Raw genomic sequence first — 23,839 nt, 5'->3', positions numbered from 1 at the left:
TTTGCATTTAACAATTATGCTAAAACATTTTGAATTAATTACAAAATGGGAATGTAAAATAAATTTAAAAATAGTTAAAATATAGCTGGAAAGATATAGAAAGGAATATAACAAATAAGCCAATTATCGAATTGGAAAAGGATCATGTTGTTTTTATGAGTTGTTTCCATGGATAGGATTTGTTAACAATTCTTTTTAAGTTGTTTAAGTTAAAGATTCTCTTGTTAAGATCTTAATTGACAGAATATATTTTTGGGATGGGGTAGATAACAGAATGAAACTAACGATTCTGGAATACACCACTCTCTGTATAAATAAAGTACAATTCTATCACACTATTTTATGAGTCACTATGGCTACTCCAAAGAGCTTTATTTCTCTAATAGTTTGCTTTTGCCTTGTTATTTTTTCCTTCATTGGCACCCATGCTGTTGATGTCTCTCATGATGGAAGGGCCATCAAAATTGATGGTAAGCGTAGAGTGCTCATATCTGGATCAATCCATTATCCTAGAAGCACCCCTGAGGTAACTATACTCATCATATGTATTTTATTTTTTATGTGTATGTAATATTGTCTACACTAATTTTTGTCAATTTAATCATAGATGTGGCCCGAGTTAATCCAAAAAGCCAAAGAAGGAGGATTAGATGCAATTGAAACATATGTTTTCTGGAATGCACATGAACCTTCACGTCGTGTGTATGATTTTTCTGGCAATAATGATATCATCAGATTTCTCAAGACCATTCAAGAGTCTGGACTTTATGGTGTTCTTCGCATTGGTCCATATGTTTGTGCCGAATGGAATTATGGGTACATTTAATCATCCTTTTTGTTTTAATGCATGTTATTATATTTTTTTTTTTATCATGAATAACATTAAAAAAAATTCAATTTTCTGTGTGGCTACTTTCAGAGGGATTCCTGTCTGGGTTCACAATCTACCTGATGTCGAGATTCGGACTGCCAATAGTGTGTTCATGGTAATGCTTATTTTTTCTTATTTGTATTATATTGTTGAGCTTTTATAAGTTTTTCGCTGACTTTTGTTTTAATTTGAAATTAAGAATGAAATGCAAAATTTCACTACTTTGATCGTGGATATGCTCAAAAAGGAGAAACTTTTTGCTTCTCAAGGTGGTCCTATAATTCTCACTCAGGTACTTTATTATTATTTTTTCCTTTGGATCTCCTTTATGAATGGTTCATTGATTTTATTATTTAAAAATATATATATTTCCTAACAAATTGGTCAATAATTTTTAGATCGAAAATGAATATGGTAACGTAATTTCACAATATGGAGATGCTGGAAAAGCTTACATGAATTGGTGTGCGAACATGGCGGAGTCCTTGAAAGTTGGGGTTCCATGGATCATGTGCCAGGAGTCCGATGCTCCTCAGCCTATGGTAAATATTTTTATATTTTATATTATATGGTTATATAATTATTATGTGAAGCTGATAATTTTACATTTTTTTTATGTTATAGATCAATACTTGCAATGGTTGGTATTGTGACAACTTTGAACCAAATAGTTTTAACAGTCCTAAAATGTGGACCGAAAATTGGATAGGCTGGTAGGTTTAATATTCTTAACTCGTGTATTCAAATTTTTAATTTTAAAACAAAAAACAGTTTTATCTTCATATTTTTTATTAACAGATATTAAATTTGAACTTTTATTTTTTGGGTGAATTATTCAAGGTTCAAGAATTGGGGTGGCCGAGATCCACACAGAACTGCTGAAGATGTTGCTTTTGCAGTGGCTAGATTTTTCCAAACCGGAGGCACATTTCAAAATTATTATATGGTAAACAATTCACAGTTCAAAATATTAATCGTCATGTTCCTGAATATATATGTATACGATTTTTTGGTTCAGTATCATGGTGGCACTAACTTCGGTAGAACAGCCGGGGGTCCATACATTACCACATCATATGATTATGATGCTCCTCTAGATGAATATGGTAATTGAATTTATTTAAATGTTTAGAATTATATATTTTTTTCTTATTGAATATTAACCTTTGATATTTTATTCTTTTATTTGCAGGTAACATTGCCCAACCAAAATGGGGTCACCTCAAAGAACTTCACAGTGCTTTGAAGGCAATGGAGGAAGCTCTTACGAGTGGGAACGTATCCGAGACTGATCTAGGCAACTCTGTTAAGGTAAATGAAAGGTAGAAAGTTGAAACACACTAACAAATGGCTCGTGTTATTATTATATTATTTAAGAGTAAAAGTTCTTATTATAACATACTTTCAAATTTAAGGTCACTATTTATGCCACAAATGGATCATCAAGCTGCTTCCTGAGCAACACCAACACCACCGCTGATGCCACTCTAACATTTAGAGGGAATAACTATACTGTTCCAGCATGGTCTGTCAGCATTCTTCCTGATTGTCAGCACGAAGAGTATAACACTGCCAAGGTTAAAGAAAACTTTTATACACTAAGATCGATTAATGATTTATGTTACTAATTAATAACTTAAATTTATATTTTCTCAATCAGGTGAATGTGCAAACCTCTGTAATGACTAAAGAAAATAGCAAGGCAGAAAAGGAGGCAGCAATTTTGAAGTGGGTCTGGAGATCAGAGAACATTGACAAGGCTCTTCATGGTAAAAGTAATGTCTCTGCACACAGACTTCTTGATCAAAAAGATGCGGCTAATGATGCTAGTGACTATCTTTGGTACATGACAAAGTAATCACCCCCACTTAACTTCTTATCTTTTTAATTAAATTCCTTTGTTTCTCTTTGTTCTGTTGATCATACTTTTTTTTTCTTTTTTCCTTTTATGACAGACTTCATGTCAAGCACGATGATCCAGTTTGGAGTGAAAATATGACTCTTAGGATTAATGGTAGCGGCCATGTAATTCATGCATTCGTCAACGGAGAATATATTGGTAACATTTTAGAACCATATTCTAAATCAATATTGTATCGACTATATTCGTGACAATTTTTCAATAACCTGTTTGATGAATAGATTCCCATTGGGCAACATATGGTATTCACAACGATAAATTTGAGCCGAAGATTAAGTTGAAGCATGGAACGAATACTATAAGCTTGCTCAGTGTCACTGTTGGACTTCAGGTACTTTACCTATGGACCTTGATATGATTTAATAATTTTGCATATAATAAGAAATTTTTGTTTCAATTTTACTGATTAAGAATGCTTAATTAATTATATTTTGTGAAATAGAACTACGGGGCATTCTTTGCTACATGGCATGCCGGTCTTGTTGGGCCTATTGAGTTGGTCAGTGTAAAAGGTGAAGAAACCATCATTAAGAATTTATCCTCACACAAATGGTCATACAAGATAGGGTTGCATGGTTGGGACCACAAACTCTTTAGTGATGACTCACCCTTCGCTGCTCAAAGCAAATGGGAATCTGAGAAGTTACCCACAAACAGGATGTTGACTTGGTACAAGGTAATTAATTAATCTTCATTTTGTTTTCAATATGTTTTGAAATGTTATAATCTTTTAACTACTAAAACTAATTAGTGTTTTTATAATTGAAAGACTACTTTCAAAGCTCCTCTGGGGACAGACCCTGTTGTGGTGGACTTGCAAGGAATGGGCAAAGGCTACGCTTGGGTGAATGGGAAAAACATTGGACGTATCTGGCCTAGTTACAATGCTGAAGAAGATGGTTGTAGTGATGAACCTTGTGATTATCGTGGAGAATATTCTGACTCAAAATGTGTTACAAATTGCGGGAAGCCAACACAAAGATGGTTGGTTTTACTTTTACACATAGTACACTATCATTTCTTGTGTTTATTAATTATTCATTTTACAATAAGATAATTATGTTTTATGTTTTAAATTATTAATTCAGGTACCATGTCCCTCGCTCTTATCTTAAAGATGGTGCAAATACTTTGGTTTTGTTTGCGGAGTTGGGTGGAAACCCATCACTAGTGAATTTCCAAACCGTTGTTGTTGGCAATGTATGTGCAAATGCATATGAGAACAAGACTTTGGAGTTGTCTTGCCAAGGTCGTAAAATCTCCGCTATTAAGTTTGCAAGTTTTGGTGATCCAAAAGGAGTGTGTGGAGCATTCACCAATGGCAGTTGCGAGAGCAAGAGTAATGCACTTCCCATCGTGCAAAAGGTAATTAAGAGACTCAAATGTTATTTTCCTTAAGATTATTATTAGGATGATGATAATGGTTTGAGTTTAATACTTCATTCTGTAGGCATGCGTTGGCAAGGAAGCATGTTCAATTGATGTTTCAGAGAAGACGTTTGGTGCAACGGCTTGTGGAAATCTTGCTAAGAGGCTTGCCGTGGAGGCAGTCTGCTAGGACTTTGTCTGTTTAGTTTAGACAACAAAACAAAGCGCTATTTGATTTATGCCTAGATTTCTTAGCCTTAGACCCAAGTAGTTATCAATGTAATTATGTTATTATGACTGGTTATCAGAACTAATAAAAATTAAATTGCCTTTTGATTATGTTATTTTGCTCTTGGAATCTATCTAAGCCATGCATAGTCTTCTACTATTGAGATATTTGATAAAGATAAAATAATAATCTTAAGATTAAAAAGCATAAACAAACAATTATTACCAAATAACAAGAATAAAAATATGCATGACAAAAAGTTGAAATCCATCTAAAAAAGTACTAATAACATCTTTTCTAATGTATTATTGCATTGTAATTTATTTAAAATAAAAGTTATTAATTAATTTAAAAACTAACTTATTTAATAATAATTAAAGTGTTTTAAGCTACATTAAGCTTTTAAAAAAGCCCAAGACATATTGTGTTAGGTAAATAAGTTGAATTTAAACCTTGAATTTGACAATATACCTATTTAAAGTAAAAATACTCTAACGTGACATTAGATTAATAACACTTTTTAACCGATGATGCGTTTAATGTTTGCCATAAAAATAATGCAACTTTCATTTAAAAAAGTGGTCATAGAATAAAAATTAGTATTTGACGATGGAGAAACTAATATTTTCATTTTTCTTACACAAATAGATCAATTCATTTCAATATAAATAGTTACAAGGATAAAGTTGGAATGTAATAAAAAATTTGAAAACTAACATTCAAATTTGTTACCCTATCTATAAGGTGACGGCAAATTTTGCTTGTCGTATAACATAACTTAACTCAAAGTTAAAAAAAATAAGAAAGCTTGTATTTGCAAGATAACTAATATTTTCATTATTGAATGAATCACAACTTTTTTTTTTTACATCGATATCAATATCATAGAAACTCATTAATCATATAGGTTTGGTCGTCCAAAAATTAACGAATTCAAACCCGGATCATTACCACGGTTCCAGAATCAATAAAACTATCTGCAACCATAACAATGACAGGATCGACTTAAGGATCAAACAATCCATGTAAGGACTTTAGCTAAAAAAATAGTTTTAAATTTTATTTTTTTAGTATTAATATACCTAAAAAAAATTATTATAAAATTATATTTAAAAATAAATTTTAAATAAAATAATAATAATTTTAATAAACTATTTGATGTATAAATAAAAAAACTTTATTCTTAAACTTGGTTACGCCTCTCTCGTAGTCCTGAACCATAACCCATTTGGCCGGTGGTGAATACTGGATTTGATTGCCCCTCAAAAATTCCACAAGAAAGATTCATCAACTATGAACCCTTCCCCGTTTTCTTCTCCATAATTAACGTTCGGCATTTCCGGCACATAAAAATCGCCACTGAAATCATCAAAGCCCGGGAAAATCCCGTAATCGGATGCGTAACCACTCGACCCAACGGGCGTGAACAAATCCGTTACTGAACCGTTAAGAGTGGGGACGTCACTGTCCGTTTGGATGGTCCCTTCCGAAACAGAAGGCGATGGAGATTCCATGGGAGGATGTTCGGGTCGACCCGAATGTCCCTCGTGGGGCCCCGCGTTGGCGAATTGTGCGGCGGCGATCTGAATCTGCGACGGCGTCATGGACGTTCCGCCGGCGATGTCGGGTGGGTTGTCGGGGAAATTAAACTTGGCGTTGCGGCCACGTAAGCAGAACATTGCCGCGTCGAAGGCACGCGCGGCCTTCTCGGGGGTGTCGTAGGATCCCAACCAAATCCTCTGACGGCTGTTGGGTAGTCTTATTTCGGATACCCATTTGCCCCATTTTCTCTTTCGGACCCCTTTGTAGTACTTGGAATCGCTATGCTCCTCTGGCTTTTCGCTGCTGGGTTTCGCCATTGTTTTCTTTTTCGACGGACTCGAAGAGAATATATATATATATATGTATATATAATATTTTTATTTTTTAATTTGTGAGAACTGAAAACTTAATAGGAGTTGTTGGTGCTGTGTTGTGGGAGAGTTTGCGGCCAATATATATATATATGTTGCGGGTAAGAGGTTGACCGTACTGTACTGTGTTGTGAGAGAGTGTTTGATGAAGCGAGTGAAGAATTTTGACTCTCCGGTCAGCACTCACTTGGCGAGGCGCGTCCCTGGGGAACACAAGAGACCCATTGTGACTTGTTTGTCTACGTGGCACTGAATGTTCGTCGTTACGCGTTGTGTGAATTTTAGGTAGAAGAAGACAATCTTGGACCACGCGTGTATTCTAATCCACGTGAACTTAATTCAATTTCGGAACTGCCTAGGGATTCTATTTACTACTACTCCCTACATTAATCTTTGGTTTGGATAAGGAAACCGCTCTCTACTTTCAACATTGGGAGGAGTATTTCTTTAACTTTAATTTTTATAAGAGTAATAATATATAAATATTTTTCATTTTAAAGATTTCTTTTATCTCTCTTTATGCACATTATATATTCTTTTTACTTCTTTTAGGTGTTAAATAGGTTAAGATAGGAACAAATCCTGATTCAAAAGATAGAGGGACCAACATAAAAGTATAATATTCATCTGATAAATATATTATCAATTTATGTACAAAATATTCATAAGTTAATGTTCAAAATATAAAATTATTATTTTTAGTTATAGTTCTATCGTCTATATGATGTAATTACAAAATTAGTGGTTTTTCAATGGATCTGGTTGAGTTTTTGTAATCATGAGCTTATTTACGAAAACATATCATTATAAAGCTGAAAAAAACAAAAAAACTAGAAGGTGAATAAAATTATAAAAGATATAGGTGAAGAAAAGTAAAAATTATATTAAAAAAATTGTTGTAAGCATTGAATTTAAAATTTAGAAAAAATTAAGGGGGCCAAGGCCTCCCCTCCCTTGAACCTACGTCCGCACATGGGTTAAGGGATTTTTTTTAGAAGGTTAAGGGATTTTTTTTAGAAGGTTAAGGGATCTTTATCAAATATTTTTCTTTTCAAAGTATTTATTACTCCCTAAAAGCAACTGTTGATAAATTAATAATAAAAGATTCTTTTTTATTAAGAATCAACGTACGAAAGCTTTCAACTATAAGAAAACAAATGGTCTAACGTATTCTTTGATTTTTAACTAATTGTTAACATGTTCCATTATATCATGTCAAATTTAAGAATTTCAACAAAATATAATTTTGAAGTGATTTTGATAGTTAAGAATAAAACATTATTATTCAGTATCTAATGTGTATTTTACGGAAAGTAACTCTAGAAAAAAAACATTTAATACTAGTACTTTTTTTTTTGCTGAATCTTAATACTAGTACTTCAACATTAAGGAAATTATTATTACATTAAATGATTTTATTAGAATAGTGTATATGATTTATTACAATCAAGACACAATTTAAACATCAATTTGTATGAAATTAAATTTTAAATATTTATTTACAAAAGAAATAAATTTCATGAGGTTGAAATTTTTTCAGTATATAATATTATTTTACTAAGCATATCAGTGTCGGTTTTTATTATATCAAGATTAATTAAACATTTTCAATAAATGATTAGAAAATGAAGAAAAAAATGTGCTGCCTTGTTATCCATCAATCAATGGGATTCAGTTTACCATTTCCGTACACGGATAAAAATGTAAATTGGTAGAAATATGTTTTTCTATTGATAGTTTTCCTGAAATAATTAATGTAATTAATTTATTTTGAAATATAATAAGGGATACGATAATTATCACGTGTTATCGAATTCGAAACATTATAATACATTGTTTGGACAATTTTTTAATTGATTTTTTTTTATCACGAAGTAGTTTTTTATTTTATTCTTACTAATAAAGTGTGCGAACACATAATATTTAATAAAACCAACATACTGTGAAATTCTTAGCTAACATAAAAATATTAAATAATATCAAATAGCATATTATTAATCTAGCTCTAATGTTTGACCATGTTTTTCTCCACCTATTTTACTTGTTAAACAAACCAAATTAATTATTTAATTGTAGTATTCATATTCAACATTCTAAAAAAAGTACCTAAACCTAAAGAGACAGGGTTGGAGACATATGCCCCACGTGTATTACTTTACGTCAAGACATATGCCCCACGTGTATTACTTAACGTCATGCATGATCTCAAAAGCTAAGCGTGTAAGCGTAAGCTTATGTTGTCCCATTGTCATAATCTGATCCGGATTTCAGAATACCCCGTAACCCCTATCACTACAACCTACAACCACCTGCTACAATGCTTACCATCGTTTTCACTTTTCAGTTTGCTCACATCAACTAATTCTTTTTATTTTTCCTTTAATATGTCTAGGACTTTATGTTATTTAATTAAAATTAAAGTTAGATTTACTTTTCTTATCCTCTTATTTTTTTAGATTTAATTTTATTTTTTTTATTTTTTTAATTAATTCAATTTCATCATTCAATCTAAATTATAAGAAATTATATTTTGTGTTAATTTAAAATTATCACTGAATAATTTTAAATCATCATAAAAAAAAAATTGTTTTTAAAAAAACTTAAAAATTAAAGGACTAAATTTAAAAATAAAAAAAATAAATAATAAATTAGAAGAAAAAGATTACTTTAACCTAAAGTTAACAATAAAAAGGTTTAATTGTACAAAAGGAACAAGAGCTTTCTTTTAGGGGTTGGCAAAAGACAAAATTATATTATCAAGGTACCTGCAGTACCCAGCAGATACAAGATAACAAAGTAAAACTAAGTCACATAACAATAAAAATAGGTTACTCATTATTTTTTTATCGAAAAAAAAACGTACGTATAATTGATTTACGTTACACGTTTCCATAGTATTGATTATGTTCCTCCATACAATTGATTAACTCATGCCTTCATATAACCATCAAACACCTTGTATATTGATTATGCTTCTCCACATAATCAATTATGCGAGGAAGAAAAAGACTCCAAAAGCACAGCATGAGCACGTGTCCGAAAGCTGCAACCTGTGAGGAAGAAGAAATGCGAGAAGCACAAAGTCGCAAGGTCAATTTGTAAAAGAAGAGATTGGCTCAAGATTTCCACACAAATCTTTGCTATCTTGAGTGCAACATGAAAACATGGACCCCACAATTTTATGAATATTTCTTACTTATTTTTACGCTACCAAGCGAACGAAAAAAATTACTTCTTGTTCTTTCATCCTATCCTCATCCTTTCCACATGCACTAACTCTTACAAACCAAATGCAGTGCAAGAGATGCTTTCACCAAATTACTAACCACAAATCAACAAAGTTATAGTGCACTTGATAAACTAGTTGAGAATGTTGGGGAGAAAAAGACCATACCTCGAGAGATTGGTGGTGATAAGCCATTTGCACAAGGGCTGGACAATTGCTTGTCTTTTAAATACATAAATAGTACAATTTCTTGTGTTACTTTTTATTTTATTCATGTTTGGTTCGCTATAACTTCGTCAGTTTGTTTATAATTATTGTTTATGATTAGGTTTAAATTTTCGGTTAGTTCTATAGAAAAGTTGAATGTTTTTGCTTATTTTAGTATAAGTAGTCCTAATTAGTTTTAATTAATTAAACCGTATAGTTAGAATTGAATAATCTACTTTTTCAACCAATGGTTGATGCAGCATGACAAGCACCAAGTTAGGGCTGGCCTGGGAGCAAATGGAGATCATATGGTTCATCGAAAGGGAAGCACCTTATCATGTAACTGATTTTTAATTTCTTTATACTGAATGCATGAGAAAATCTTGTACGAGAGCCAACTTAACACATCATGCATCTTCACATGAAGTTTGATTAATCTTTAGTTTCTAAATTGTTGTTCTGGTAATTATTTTTTAGGTTAGTTCTTGTGACGTGGTATAAGTCTTTTAGTATTTTATTATATTTTTTAGCGGCTCATTTTCTAACCGTTAAAACTGCAAAAAAAATGATAAAATAAAAGATGTTTAATAATTTCTGAATAAATTTACAGAGATTGAACCGACATCAAATCAAAACACAACGTTGAAGCGATATTTTATCAATATCGATTCCCATTCAATAAGAATGCCGTTGTGGGAGACAAAGGCACGGAAATGATAGACAAAAGCACAAAGCTATCTTCAAGGATTTAAATTTGCACAACTAAATCAGAAGCTAATTACTAAAAACCTTATGGAGAACTAATATCAAAATTTGACTTCTAACGATAATAATTTTCCCAAAAGTGAAAACGAATTCAAGATCCAGATTTTCTCGAGGACACCGACACCCATCTTCGCTGATCCCAAACCCCCAAACTGAAATGAAGATCCAAATCTAAATCCAGAAGGAAGCGAAGGAGAGGATGGCGGATTTGAATTGCACCGTTGGTGATTTTGGGGATCCAATTGAAACAAGTTTCTTTTAGAGTGTGTTGAGGATTTGAAGATGAAGAGAGCGAGAAGAGATCCTCTCAATGAAAAATGTGTTGCGATGGTGACGAAAATTAGCAATAATTCACATTAACCAAGTAGGAAAAGATGACGGGAGAGCTCGAAAAGAGGCTTTTCTTGGTTTCAGTCAAATGCGCCTTGATTTTGATTTTGGAATAATCTATATCTTTCATAATATGCTTTTTTTTTTTTTTATTTAACGGGGCTAAAGATGAGGAGTTTGTTTTTTATGTTAGGGTAACAATTTGTGACGTTTTTTAATGCATAAAAATATTTATGCATCCTAATGCACAACAGATATTTTTTTTTCAGTTTTTGACTAGTAAATTTAAAACTTGAAGAAATTTAGAGATTAAAAGTATAATTAACCTTTTTTTATATAATTAACCTTTTTTATATGATAACTTTCGATGGTACTTATTTCGTTAATAGTATTTTTTTTAGTAGAGCTTTGGAGAATTTGAATTTACAACTTTTTTTTTCTTTTTCTTTTATTATTAAATCAATCTTATAACTTCATAGTAATTTTTTTGTATTTATTATTAGATTTGACTAACTTTAAAAAGTTTGTAATTTTGTACTTTAAATTTTTATGTATATCTTTAGCTCACAATGTATTTTTTTAAAAACCACTTTATTTATTTTTACTATGAAACAGGTGTCTTGTAAATGTTGGACCTTGTTATTTTAGGTGTTGCAAACACAATGTTTAGTAATCTTTAACAATCTTTGAAGAAATTTAACATTGTGCATGCGTAGGTATGCATGTGTGTAATCAGGCTAAGAGTGATTATAAAAGAACTAAGAATTGAAATTTTCACTTCAATTTTTCATAGCTACTTCATTTTTAATCTTTTTTCTCTTATTTTTATTATTTTTTAAGACTTAAACTAAATTATCAACGTGAATAACAAATGACATGTATCAAATTGTAGCACTAGAAATAGTAATTGTCTCTATTTCTAGGTTTCATCACTTTATCATTTTCTGTTACTTATTTTATATTTTTATTTATAATTTATATTGAACTACTTAATTATTTTATCTATTGGAAATGAAATAATAAAATTACTTTATTATAAAACATTGTTAAATAATTTTACAGTTTGAGAAAACTAGAAAATTAACATAAAAATTAATAATTAATAATTAATATTTTTTTATACATAATTTTGCCTTACGTCCTTAAATTTGTAGGCACGAGACCCTACTTCATGAAAATCGTGCTTATACAAATTAATGGGAGATAACTATATTCCATGAGTTACGAGAAAGAAATACACATGTTGAATTTATAAAGCTAAAGAAGCTAGGCTTTATCGGTCTTAACACATTGAAATATTAGTTAACATAATTTAAAATAAATATTCATATATTTAATGTGTGTTTAGATTCCTGTCGGGTTATTAAGAATCGCATTAAAATGTTAATCTTAACTTTTTTTTATACGTAATGTTAATCATAACTAATAGTACTATCTAAATGCTTTATTTTCAAAATCTAATACTGTATCATTTTTCGAAATAAATGCACCCTAGTTTTGTTATTGTACAATATTTGTATTGCAACGTGGAGTTGTAATAGCTAAATCTCGTTTCGACTTGGACTCTAATCCCAGGAATTGTTCCGGCTTTTGGGCTTGTTCTTACAAATTGCAATGTATTTTTGGACTTGTTTCCGCTATATCTTGGCCTTGTTAAACCCTCCTCATTATGGTTTAAAAATACAACACTTTTAAATATTTTCTTATTAATCATTCCACTTACTATTTTGTATTTTGTATGAATTCTTTGATCTGATAACTTCTGTCTACTAGCCTTAATAAAAGAACTTACTGTCATATAAAATATAATTTAATCTTTATCTTTTTTATTTTTTAATCATTGTAAATATAAATAATATTATAATAAATACTTAAAAAATAAAAATATAAATATAAATTAAAATAAATATAATAATAAGCATTATTAAATTTTTATTATAATAATAGTAGATAATGACGAAATCAAGTAACTTAATCACAATGAATTTATCAATGTTATAGACATTTATGAATAAAAATGAGTATTTGTCCAATTTTTGACTGTTTCACTTGGATACTACGAAGAAGACGACATCGAGGAGTAGTGCACCGTGGACTGCACTGTGGAATTCTAGAAGGTTCTATAAATTAGCCTAGGGTTTATATTTATCTTTCTTTTCATTGTTACTCCCACTATCCTACCTTCGTGACACACTTCTGATAAGGTACATTCTCTTATCTCTATTTTTCTTTTTATTTTAGCAAAGCTAAACTATTGTTTCTCGGGAAATTTAAGATAATTCAATTGGATAACATGAACGAAAATCTCAATTTTGTGCTGTTGTCGGAGTGACTCAGGAAAATGCAATGCACGATTCCAACAGCATTGTTTATGATACATTTTCTGTTGTCCAAGGTTAATTTTCAGTTTTGGTTTTTTGGGCGGCTCCAATGGCAACCTCTCAAATCACTGCATCATTGAGGAACTTGCCTGCATTTGAAAGGTTTCAACCTTCAGCGCTTCGATTTTCTTCTGCTGGGCACGTCAGAATTGGAACACTCACGCAACCCTCGTTTCCCTCTTTCGTTGTCAAAGCCGCCACTGTTGTTGCCCCCAAGGTCTTTATTGTCATTGTCATTGTTATTAATGCATTTGGTTATATGTTTCAATGCTTCATTCTTAGGTGGACTTTGTGATTGATTGTTGACATAGATATAATAAGTTTTGGCCCCTTTGGATTGTTTTCAATGTTTTGGTTTTTGCATTAGGTTTTTTTCTGTTCAATGTTACATGTTTTTCTGATTGTATTTCACAATGCAGCACACCACTGTTAAGCCTCTGGGTGATAGAGTACTGGTGAAAATTAAGGATGCAGAGGAGAAGACTGCAGGTGGGATTTTACTGCCAGCAAATGCTCAAGGCAAGCCTCAAGGGGGTGAAGTGGTTGCTGTTGGAGAAGGGAAGTCGGTTGGGAAGTGCAAAGTGGATGTTAGTGTGAAGGTGATGTTACTATGTTGGCAAATCATTGATGCTTCAATCTATTCTCGTTTTTATTTTTCTAGATTTTGGGGCAGGAGATTGGGGGGAGGGGGCGTTTGTGTTTTCCTCTTAATTGTGAACTTATGTGATGCAGTTGTTTGTACAGACAGGTGCACAAGTTGTGCATTCAAAGTATGCAGGGACTGAGGTAGAGTTCAATGGTTCAAAACATCTTATTCTGAAGGACGATGACATTGTTGGTATCCTTGAAACTGATGAGGTCAAGGATCTTGAACCCTTGAACGATAGAGTCTTGATAAAGGTGTGTTACTCTTTAGAGCTTTGTTTATTTTGATGCTGGATGTTAGGAGAATTGCATTGGATAGTTTGTCAATCACAGAAGAGTTTTTTAACCATAAATTTGTTAGAATAAGGTGAAAACGAGCTTATTTGATAAGCTACACCAAAAAGCGTATTGGAATAAGCCAAAAAGAGCTTATGAGAGTCATAAGATATTTTCGTAAGCTTAAATAAGTTCCCCATAAACTCTTCCAGTTTCCCCCCTTGATCATTTAATACTCAAGATGTATTGTTGTTCTGCCCTTTTTGTAACTTGTTCTTGTTTGCTTTAAAGCTGTAGCATATACTGACTATAATTTCTGCTTATTTTACATGGCTGTGACAATGAATTAATGATGGTGTCTACTGATTTGTTCAAATATTTACTCCAGGTTGCAGAAGCTGAGGAAAAAACTGCTGGAGGTTTGTTGCTCACAGAGGCAACCAAGGAGAAACCATCTATTGGAACAGTATGCTTTCATATTGTTCTTGACTTCTTGTGTTGAAAAGATAGTGTAGTTACTACAAAAAATACTTGTCAGTTTTGTATTTCCTTGTCCGAGATGGGTGCCTGTGCTATGGAGTAACAACACCTTGCAAGAAAAATGTTTTCTAATAAACCTTGCTCGTTTATTTTCTGAGATTTGTCCATAATATTTTTGCACTACTCTTGATGTTACAGGTGATAGCAGTTGGTCCGGGGCCTCTGGATGAGGAAGGTAACAGAAAGCCATTGTCCGTCATGCCTGGGAATACAGTTCTGTACTCCAGATATGCAGGGAATGACTTCAAGGGCAAAGATGGTTCTGACTACATTGCCTTGAGGGCCTCAGATGTCATGGCTATCCTGTCCTAGTCAGAATCAGTATTTAGTAACAAATATTTTTTTGTTCTGTAACCAAAATTTGAGTTAATGTCGAGGGAAATGGATACTTATGTTGTGACGACAGCTTGAAATTGTAGCTGATTGCAACTCTGTTCCTTAGACAATTTTGCATTAAATTGAAACGCTTGAAATATGTTTAGTTTCTACGCCCTTTCAACTTCCCTCTCTTGTATGTGGATACTTCCATTTAGCCTATTTGCATTGCATAAAATTAGAAAGCTTTTAAGAAGAAAAAAAGTGGGATCTTCCCTTTAAGAGCAAATGTATGAGGTCATGGACCGTAAGCTTGAGAAGGCATCGTTCTATTAAGGCATTTTGCATTTGGTGCTTCAACTAAAAAATGAACATTTATTCTGTTGGTATGTCTGTTACAGTATGAGCAACCAATCAAAAGCCAATATCAAAATAACTTCATCGCAAACTTTAGTATAAAATTTATTGTTATTTTTAATAAATGTAAGATCCAGTTAAGGCATTCTTTGGTTGGATATTAATTTGGGCTGTTCTTTGTCACTACATATTCTCAAATAGATATACCTGCATCATAAATCAACTGTGAAAATTAAGTTTTAAAATGTCATTTTTAAAATAATTAAAACAGGAATATATAATATAGTTGAAGTATAGGTGTAAATATTCTGTATAGACTAGATACAATAAGGTAAAACATTTCCCGTTGAAATGTACGGGCGGAACTTGAAGGCATCTAGAAACTATTGGATAGGCAAAAAGCTAGCTAATTGTAATTTAAGCACACAAATTCCAAAATTGAAGAGTTTAAAAAGAAACTTTGTTTTCTTCCATCCATAATGAACTAAACTTTTCCAAAATGGCCACCGTGTAAACGTCGTAACATCGTAGGCACTATACAAGAGCTAGAATTGGCATGCATTCTTCATTGTCTGAGGCTCTGAGCCATTACTTGGACACCAAACTTCCGTATACAACTTTAACCATAACAAGATTTACAAGAGATCATATTATACACTAGCTGCCCTATTCTGCTGTACCTTGCAAAAAATGAAAAAGAAATCCTAATCCAACAACCACAAGAAAAGTTGATTCCAAAGGTATAGGATCTGTGGCATCAGTAGTAACGGAAACTGCTCTTGCTATATTTGAGGATCTAAACTAGACACCATCAAAAGTGATGTGGTGAAGAAAACTAGGATGCAGTTATGTGAGTCCACCTCTTCTACAATACCCCAATAAACTGCATCATTTGAAATGCATGTGTACTTTTCATTTGAGAATCACCAACCAAAAGTTTTATTAGGTTAAGTTGGTTCTCCACCAATTGAAATGCACAAGTTGATCTCTCTTAAGTGTCAGCATTTGACATCCTTCCTTTACCTATTAAAGGAGGCAGCTGAGTTATCTTCATACTGTCCCCTCCATGCATTGCCACTGTCTGTCCCACTGCAAGCTTGATTGGGGATTGGAACATTACCACCTAAATCCCCATCCAAGCTCATTTGCTGCACTTCTGCAGATGACAATATCTTTATGCTCTGGACACAGCTGACAAATTCACTGCAAGGAATCATAAGTTGGTTGTCAATTAAAACAAACCACAATTGCAGAAATAGAAGGCTTACAAATTATTTAGGACTTAGCTACTTACTCCCAAGGGTCATCACCAACAAGAAGAATGTCATTTTCATGATCCACGTATACTAATTTCCAATCAGTCCTTAGAGGATCTTCTAGCTGCCCTTCAATCCCAAACATTCTAGCCAAATCATGCCGGAGTTCGTCATATCCCTTGTAACGGGTAACATCAATACATCTTCCAACAGAGCCACGCTTTTGAACCTACAAAATTTGTACATCGTTTGGATTTTAATACACCATATAATACATTTAACTTCGAGGCGCACACACACAATGCAACCAGTAAATATACCAAATAGATTTATTTGCAGTTGTCAAAGAATGACAAACCTTGGTATATGTTCGCATTCGTGGAGTTTGGTTGGTCCGCAAACCATTATTATTATTTAAAACCCCAGTATCATTGATGCCAACATCACTTGAGCAACCTGGCTTGAAAGGCATGTTTGGCACTCCAAACGACTGTGAGCTGATATCAGCGGTTGACAGCTCAGTTTCAATGTCCCTTGGAGCACTAGCATAGTTAGACAACAAATTTTGAAGATCTTTTTGGGAGTCATACCCCCTTAGAAGCATAGTATCAGGGGTTAGACCATCCAGATTAGAGTCAAATGGCAAACTGTTTCTTGGGTGTGATTGGACATCCCTTTCCATGCAGAAGTTGGAAAGTGGCAAGTTCTGCTGGACATTACCAGGATCAAGACAGTAAGATGTTCCGGAAGAAGAAGCTTCCAGCGGATCAGTAATTGTCCCTTTATACTTCAACTGGTCAGGTCCTTTTACATTGAGCAACTCCTGTTTGATCTGTGTGTCAGGCTTACTGTGAAGCTCCTGTATCAGATTACTAGTGGGCTCAACTATCAAACCCCCCCCTAATGTGGCTGGTATTTGCTGATTTCTTTTCAGGAGGTTCGGAGGAGACACCTGGCAGTTGTTAGTAGATGGAGAGGTTGAGCATGATGGGGCATCTCCATCAGTTAGTGTAGAGGGGGCTCTAGTGATGGTATGTGATTTCTGTGTATTCTGGGGCTGGTTCATTGAAAGCTGTTGCGATTGCGTAAGAGATGAAGAGAAGTTGTTGCTGCTGAGAAGCTTCTCTGTTGAGAATGCATTATTGCCAAGTTGTTGAGGCTGATGCTGAGATATAGGCGGCAGGGGCTGCAGTGATTGCTGGTTTTGTTGGTGAGTATTTTGTTGTTGTAGAAGCTGAGACTGCAAAAGTGGGGTGGACGTGGAAAGAAGTTGTTGTTGCTGCTGCTGCTGCAATTTCTGTAGCAATTGTAGGTGGAGTTGTTGCTCTGAGGGATTTTGCTGTAACATTTGAGTGGCTGGCGGTTGTTGTAGTGCTCTCTGTGGCAGGTTTTGCTGCAACAACTGCAGTGGAGATTGTTGCAATTGTGTCTGTTGTTGCTGCTGCTGTCTCTGTAAGAGGCTAGCTTGCTGGTCTATCTGTTGCTGAAATTGTGAGTCTTGTGGTAAGGATGTCAATGGGAATGTATTCTTAGTGGCTGACTGGATACCTTGCTGGGGTTGGATACCTCCTGAAAGTAACTGTTGTTGCTGAAGCTGACCATATGCCATTGGTTGTTGTGCAAACTGATTTGTAATTTGGTTAGAGGCAACTACCCCATTATTCATAATAGTAGCATGTTGACTTGACTGTTGTTGTTTCTGAGGTTGCTGTCCTAGATGCTGAGGCAGTTGCTGCAACAATGGCAGATTTTGTGGTTCAGGCAGCTGCTGTTGCCTCTGCTGCTGGAGCTGGTTCATTGGTATTTGCAACAATGACTGCAGCTGCTGCTGTTGTTGCTGTTGTTGTTGTTGTTGCTGCTGTTGTTGCTGTTGTTGTTGTTGTTGCTGCTGCTGCTGCTGCTGCTGCAACTGTTGCTGCTGAGGCCATGACACTGGGGACTGTTGCAACTGGTTGATTTGATTTGGTAGATTAGGTTTGTTTAATTGAAGACTTGGGGTAGAGAGGACAGGAGCTTGAAAGCTCAATAACTTGGAAGGGTCATCAGTGCTAAGGTTACCCTGAAGGGTATTAGATGAAAGCATGGATGGGAAACATCCTGATTGAGCAGCAGAGAGCTGGTTATTCTGCTGCATGCTCATCCACTGCATTAAACTGAAACCAGGAAAGATTGAACTTGAGGCATCCTTCATGCCAAAGTCATCTCCAAGCCAAGGCACAGCTCTCTTGAAAGCATTTTCCATATCTGACTCATCATCTGCAAAATCAATTGCAAGGATCATCTGTCACCACTTACCATGCACAAGGATGGGAATAAGAATAAAATGCATGCAGGGTTTATAAGTTGTACCATTCAAAAATGATATTAAAAACGAGGCTGTATATTCAACACAGAAGCAATTTGATTTTTTGTAATGTGAGGCTGGCTCTAAGGACAGTGAAATTATAAAGATAATTGGCAGCTATTAACTAACACATCTATTGCCAGAATTTTTTTAATATTTTTTTTACAAGATATGCCCATTAAAATGATACTCGATTTGAAGTGGAGATAGATATTTGAATTGCTTACAATAAGAAAATAATTAAAGATAGTATCAGTTAAGGTAATGAGTGAACACATAAATCAATGGAAGACGAGGAAATCTTCAAGATGAAAGCTGAACTAGCTAGGGGTGAAGTCTTGCTACCTGGCATTCCTGGTTGCCGGGGGAACTTTGGCCTGAAAAATGGAGGTGGACAAATGTAGAAAGGAGTCACCACTGGTTCAATTTCCCAGATTGAAACTCTTCTGGGGCGTTCACCAGCTGTTGATTCATCCCATCCAACCTATCAATAGTTCAAGAGATGTAAATGAATGATAGTGTAAAAAAACCTTTACACTGTCAGTGCATATATTAATTAGTCATAAACTTTTCTACAATCATACCAAGTTATCCAAATAACGCATCTATTTCTTCATAAAAAGTTAACGTTTTAATAATACCTGAATATTGCGCCACTGTGAGCTTTTCCAACGGACAGGATCCAAGTCACTGATACCAGTGATTGTCCCCATATACCCACGCACTCCAGACTCCTCAGTTTCAAACATCATTCTAAATCTCATTCCAAGAGAAACTTGAGTGTACATGGCTTTGTTATACTTGGCTAACGGAACAACAAATTCAGAGGGGCTAGCCCTGTCAAATTAAAAGAGCATTGTTCAATGGATGTCATGCCATGCCAGGTCATGGTAATACATATATGCTGTATGCCAAATGTACCTTGGATTGTAAAATATAGTGAATGGGCTATTATTTGCAGCAGCATGAGCAGCAGCAGCAAGAATGCCAATATGCATGCTGTCACTGGATATCACCGACGAAGAGAGTGCTGGTTGCTGTCTATTAGCACGTCTTATACCTAAAAGAAGATGCTGTTTTTCATCTCTAGAAATAATCAAAAACAACTTTGCTCAGCAACAAGGGGTCAAAATATTCCACAAATTTCCACATGCAAAATATAAAGGTATCTTACCTGATAAAAAGAACAGAATCTCCGGCAAACAGTCTTTTAGTGCTGACAAATACACTCCATCCAGTAGTCAATAGATGCCTCTTTGGTTGTCCTGTAGTCGATGTGCAACCAAGTTTAGCAATTAGCATTCAAACTCTGTAAAAATCAATTACACAGCTTCTATGTTCACAACTTGGTCAAAACCATGCATAATATTATTCTTAAAGTAAGTTTTTATTTTTTGAAAAAAATTGATCTGTTTTAGTTTAACCAAAATGAGGTTGCACTTGAACCACTAAGGAGACAATATATGCCTTAGTGGTTTAGTTTAGAAAGCACTAGATTTCAGCGGTGACTTATACGATACTAAGGACAATATATTAATGAAAGATGGCAATGAATAAAGAATATGTTAAATGGGCAATACCCCGATAAATATGTCTAAATGCCCATGTATTGTCGTGCAAATCCTTGGCTACAAGCTCCTGAGCTGGAGGTTGCATTGAATAATCCTATCAAAATAAACACCCTTATGGTCAGCATGCAAACTTCTTGTGATTCTATCTCTAGCTACAAAGAATAAAAAAAAAAGTGAAAATGTTATGCTCGTACCAAAGGTGGTAATATTTTCTCAGCTGCTCTACGCGGCACAGAAAATCCACCATGAGTGCTAGTGTCACTAGCTGTAAGAGTTTTGCAAAAGAACTCAGTGGGTTGACGGTTTTGTTTGAGACCGATGTCTGATGCCAGTATTGCTTCTTTCTCATACTGTAAGAGCCAAATCAAACAAACTTTGATGTATTACACATCATTTGCTTGAGAGGATCTTAAGGCTTAAACAAAAGGTGGGAAACAAATCCCACATGCAATAAACAAATTCACAGATTGAACAGCTAACATACTTTGTTTACAGGTTGAAGGGTCATCTGTGCATACACCTCGTCAGTCTCAGGATCAGCCTGCTCCAAAATACATAACAATATTATACCATTGTATCAAATCATAGAGCAATTAAAATTGTATCAAATGCAGATCAGGAATGTCACATGTGGGAAGCGCACGTACATGCAACGCAACATTGTGAAGCATGCAAATCAACTTGGATGGAAGGTTAGGGTAACTTGGTATGAAGTCAGCCTCCTTTTGCATGGAAGCTGCAACCTGAAAGTTATAATAATCAAAAGGAATTTACATCTACAGAAAGATCATGCAGTCACACTTATTTTTAATAGAATCATGGCATTTGAAAAATACTTGTTCACTGTGTCCTTGGGGGAAGTAAACCACAAGACTTCCAACAGGAGGCAAAGAAACCAAAGGTCCAGCACAAGCATGCCATAACTCTGAATTCATAGTCTTCCTTTCCCCTGTTAACAGAACAAACATAATGTTACCCCTTTTAACAAAAATATATAACTAAGTTTTTCTTTAAATGCTTTTAAGTTGTTCGATAAAAACATGGATGATTTTATATTACATCTCTAACTGTTTTCTTCAAGCATGCTATTGATGAAGAGATGCAGAATTTCAAAAGGATGTTATATACTACAGAAAACTAAATTCTTAAATGATCGACATTTTCTCAGGAGGGCAGTAGCTTAATCACATATTTCCAATTGCCAAAAGGCATTTTTAGTGAAAAAGGCAAAGGAACAGATCTTGCATATTCCTCTTGTATTGATATCAGTAGACCCATTACCCATAAAGAATATACTTGGAAGGTAATTAACTTCAGGTCAAAACCATTTCCTTTTTTTAAATTTTTTATTATATAGGAATCATATTCCCTCTGAAGACTATCACGCAAACATATTCATCATTTCCCTTCTTGCAATGAAACTTCAGAAATCAAACTAAGTGAACAAACAACTCCAGAAGTTTAAGTAAAAGAACATCAACTACACAGCGAGATGGAAAGCAATTCTCTCTTCATCATTTTTCAGGAGAAAAATGCCAATTATTGCATATCTAAGAAAACCATTTTGGACACAAACAGTCAAATGCTCATATTTATTCCATCTAAAACGATATTTGATTAATTTAACAACACAAAAGCAGCATTTTCCTTGAAAACAATCATCCTCGGAGTCACTGGCCAGGTTATGTTTGATGGTTGATGAAATAGAAAACACAAGCAGAGAACAAGAGAGACAGAGACAGGAATGATGAGGCAGTAAACTTTGAGAAAAAAAAACCCACCTTCGCCAGAATTAGGCAAGTAACCGTTGGATGGAGCCTTCATTATGACCTATAAAAAAACAATGACCCCAACTCCAAAACAAATTCACCAGATGGCCTTTTCTAGCATCAAGATTTGCCCTTGTTCCACAGGATTTTCATAACAATACAATTCAAACTTCAATTCGTCCAGCACTGCCCCGGAAAACGAACAAAAAATTGTCCACTAATATGGAAGAGTAGGATCAACAACAAAAAAAGTGACCCTTTTCCCACAAATGCAACTTTTCTTACTCCAAAATCCACACAGCCCAAGTACTCCAAATTCAACAACTTAACATTCGAGGATTCAAGCCACGCATGTCAGTGCCAAATCTCAAACAAATAGGACTAAACCCCCAGCAATGGAATCCTTGTGGTTGCACAAATCAAAACGCCAAAACCAACAGCACTTTGAGCAGAAATGAAACCATCCGCATCAGCAAAGAATGGAAAACGAGTGAAGCTGATGATGTCCAAGAGGCCAAAATCTGTGCAGCAGAAAGAACCCTTTCAATAACGCCACCAAACCACAACAGAAAGAAAAACAAAAACAAGAAAAAAGGCAACTTTGAGACGAAAGAAAGAAAGTGATGAAGCACAAGTCCAAGATAATAAATATCCAAGTATGACGTAAAGAACCACCTTCGACCAGCGACCATATTCATAATTCATGAGCGTGGACAAAAGAACAGAGAGAAGAAGTGACGAAAATGGAAAAGCATGAAATGGGTATGCACTGTTGTTTCTGGGGATTGAGGTGGCACAACAGGTGATGCAGCAGAGATGAAAGTGGAAAGAGAGAGAGAGAGAGAGAGAGACGAGAAAACAGAGGCAGAACAAAAGCAAGACAGCTTTATTTCTGTGTATGTGAATGTGAACTGAACAAGCCGACATCAAATATAGACCAAAGCAGTCAATCACAGACAGACATGGTTAAACTACTAAGCCTACTATATGCAATAAACACAAAACACACATATTAAAGTTGCTCAATTTTTACATTACACACTGATGTTTATTAAAAAGTGGTAAACCCAGGAACATATCCTAATATTGTTCGACAAGACACAAATGGAGTAAAACAATCATTTTATTTGCTGAAACTGTGAAATTGTTGTGATTTTAGTCTTTGAAATTGGTAAAATTATTATTCCTCGTGATTACAAAACTTTGTGGCCATATTCACTTCAGAGTTCAGATTCCACCGAAACTTCGCGTTTTGTGGTGCCTTTTCTTTTTTGCTATCATGGCTCTAGTAAATTGTTGAGAGGATAAGTGTTTGTGTCAAAATTATTATCATTATTATTTTTTATGGTGGGAGGGTGAATTGTGTAAAGCGACTGAACCCAGAAAAAGGTTGGCGCCCATGTGGGGAGGAGGATTATTTACAATTTAGGATTCAAGAAGAATTAACCTTTTTTCTGTGAAAAAATGTAAAGAGATCTGGTACAGGAACTTATATAGATTATTAAGGTTTTAATTTTTAAATTATGGACGGTGACGTGGCTCTCCATTTGTGATC

The 23,839-nt window shown here is 34.2% G+C and overlaps 4 protein-coding genes across 5 annotated transcripts; 2 read left to right on the top strand and 2 right to left on the bottom strand.

Annotated features, from left to right (window-relative positions):
- Positions 1 to 216: 216 nt before the first annotated feature.
- LOC114392026 (beta-galactosidase 15-like) lies at positions 217 to 4,418 on the top strand. Its single transcript, XM_028353065.1, has 17 exons — positions 217 to 526; positions 608 to 816; positions 920 to 986; positions 1,071 to 1,163; positions 1,270 to 1,413; positions 1,496 to 1,584; positions 1,712 to 1,817; positions 1,890 to 1,977; positions 2,064 to 2,182; positions 2,287 to 2,448; positions 2,532 to 2,725; positions 2,827 to 2,930; positions 3,014 to 3,123; positions 3,235 to 3,468; positions 3,562 to 3,776; positions 3,881 to 4,157; positions 4,243 to 4,418. Exons 1-17 carry the CDS (start codon positions 353 to 355, stop codon positions 4,348 to 4,350), a joined length of 2,493 nt encoding a protein of 830 aa, XP_028208866.1. The 5' UTR covers positions 217 to 352; the 3' UTR covers positions 4,351 to 4,418.
- Positions 4,419 to 5,197: 779 nt separating this feature from the next.
- On the bottom strand, positions 5,198 to 6,356 carry LOC114392791 (ethylene-responsive transcription factor ERF017-like). Its single transcript, XM_028354015.1, has one exon. The coding sequence runs from the start codon at positions 6,246 to 6,248 to the stop codon at positions 5,652 to 5,654; it is 597 nt and encodes a 198-aa protein (XP_028209816.1). The 5' UTR covers positions 6,249 to 6,356; the 3' UTR covers positions 5,198 to 5,651.
- Positions 6,357 to 12,875: 6,519 nt separating this feature from the next.
- LOC114392304 (20 kDa chaperonin, chloroplastic-like) lies at positions 12,876 to 15,171 on the top strand. Of its 2 annotated transcripts, none has more exons than XM_028353382.1 (6): positions 12,876 to 13,034; positions 13,226 to 13,428; positions 13,631 to 13,810; positions 13,956 to 14,111; positions 14,521 to 14,598; positions 14,811 to 15,171. In XM_028353382.1, exons 2-6 carry the CDS (start codon positions 13,261 to 13,263, stop codon positions 14,982 to 14,984), a joined length of 756 nt encoding a protein of 251 aa, XP_028209183.1. In that variant the 5' UTR covers positions 12,876 to 13,034; positions 13,226 to 13,260; the 3' UTR covers positions 14,985 to 15,171. The 2 variants fall into 2 exon arrangements, with proteins under 2 accessions (XP_028209183.1, XP_028209184.1); XM_028353383.1 differs by having other exon boundaries at positions 12,897 to 13,034; positions 13,238 to 13,428.
- Positions 15,172 to 15,630: 459 nt separating this feature from the next.
- On the bottom strand, positions 15,631 to 23,657 carry LOC114391995 (auxin response factor 19-like). The gene is made up of 14 exons (XM_028353028.1): positions 22,960 to 23,657; positions 22,297 to 22,805; positions 21,352 to 21,464; positions 21,163 to 21,258; positions 21,000 to 21,056; positions 20,710 to 20,865; positions 20,525 to 20,609; positions 20,119 to 20,209; positions 19,866 to 20,030; positions 19,586 to 19,781; positions 19,290 to 19,428; positions 16,959 to 18,856; positions 16,639 to 16,829; positions 15,631 to 16,547 (listed from the first exon to the last, which is right to left on the bottom strand). The coding sequence occupies exons 2-14, from the start codon at positions 22,337 to 22,339 to the stop codon at positions 16,364 to 16,366; spliced, it is 3,414 nt and encodes a 1,137-aa protein (XP_028208829.1). The 5' UTR covers positions 22,340 to 22,805; positions 22,960 to 23,657; the 3' UTR covers positions 15,631 to 16,363.
- Positions 23,658 to 23,839: the final 182 nt, after the last annotated feature.

The sequence above is a fragment of the Glycine soja genome, chromosome 17 (genome assembly GCF_004193775.1).
Source record: "Glycine soja cultivar W05 chromosome 17, ASM419377v2, whole genome shotgun sequence".
In the NCBI taxonomy this organism is placed as follows: Eukaryota; Viridiplantae; Streptophyta; class Magnoliopsida; order Fabales; family Fabaceae; genus Glycine; species Glycine soja.
This window is presented reverse-complemented; position numbering and strand designations above follow the sequence as displayed.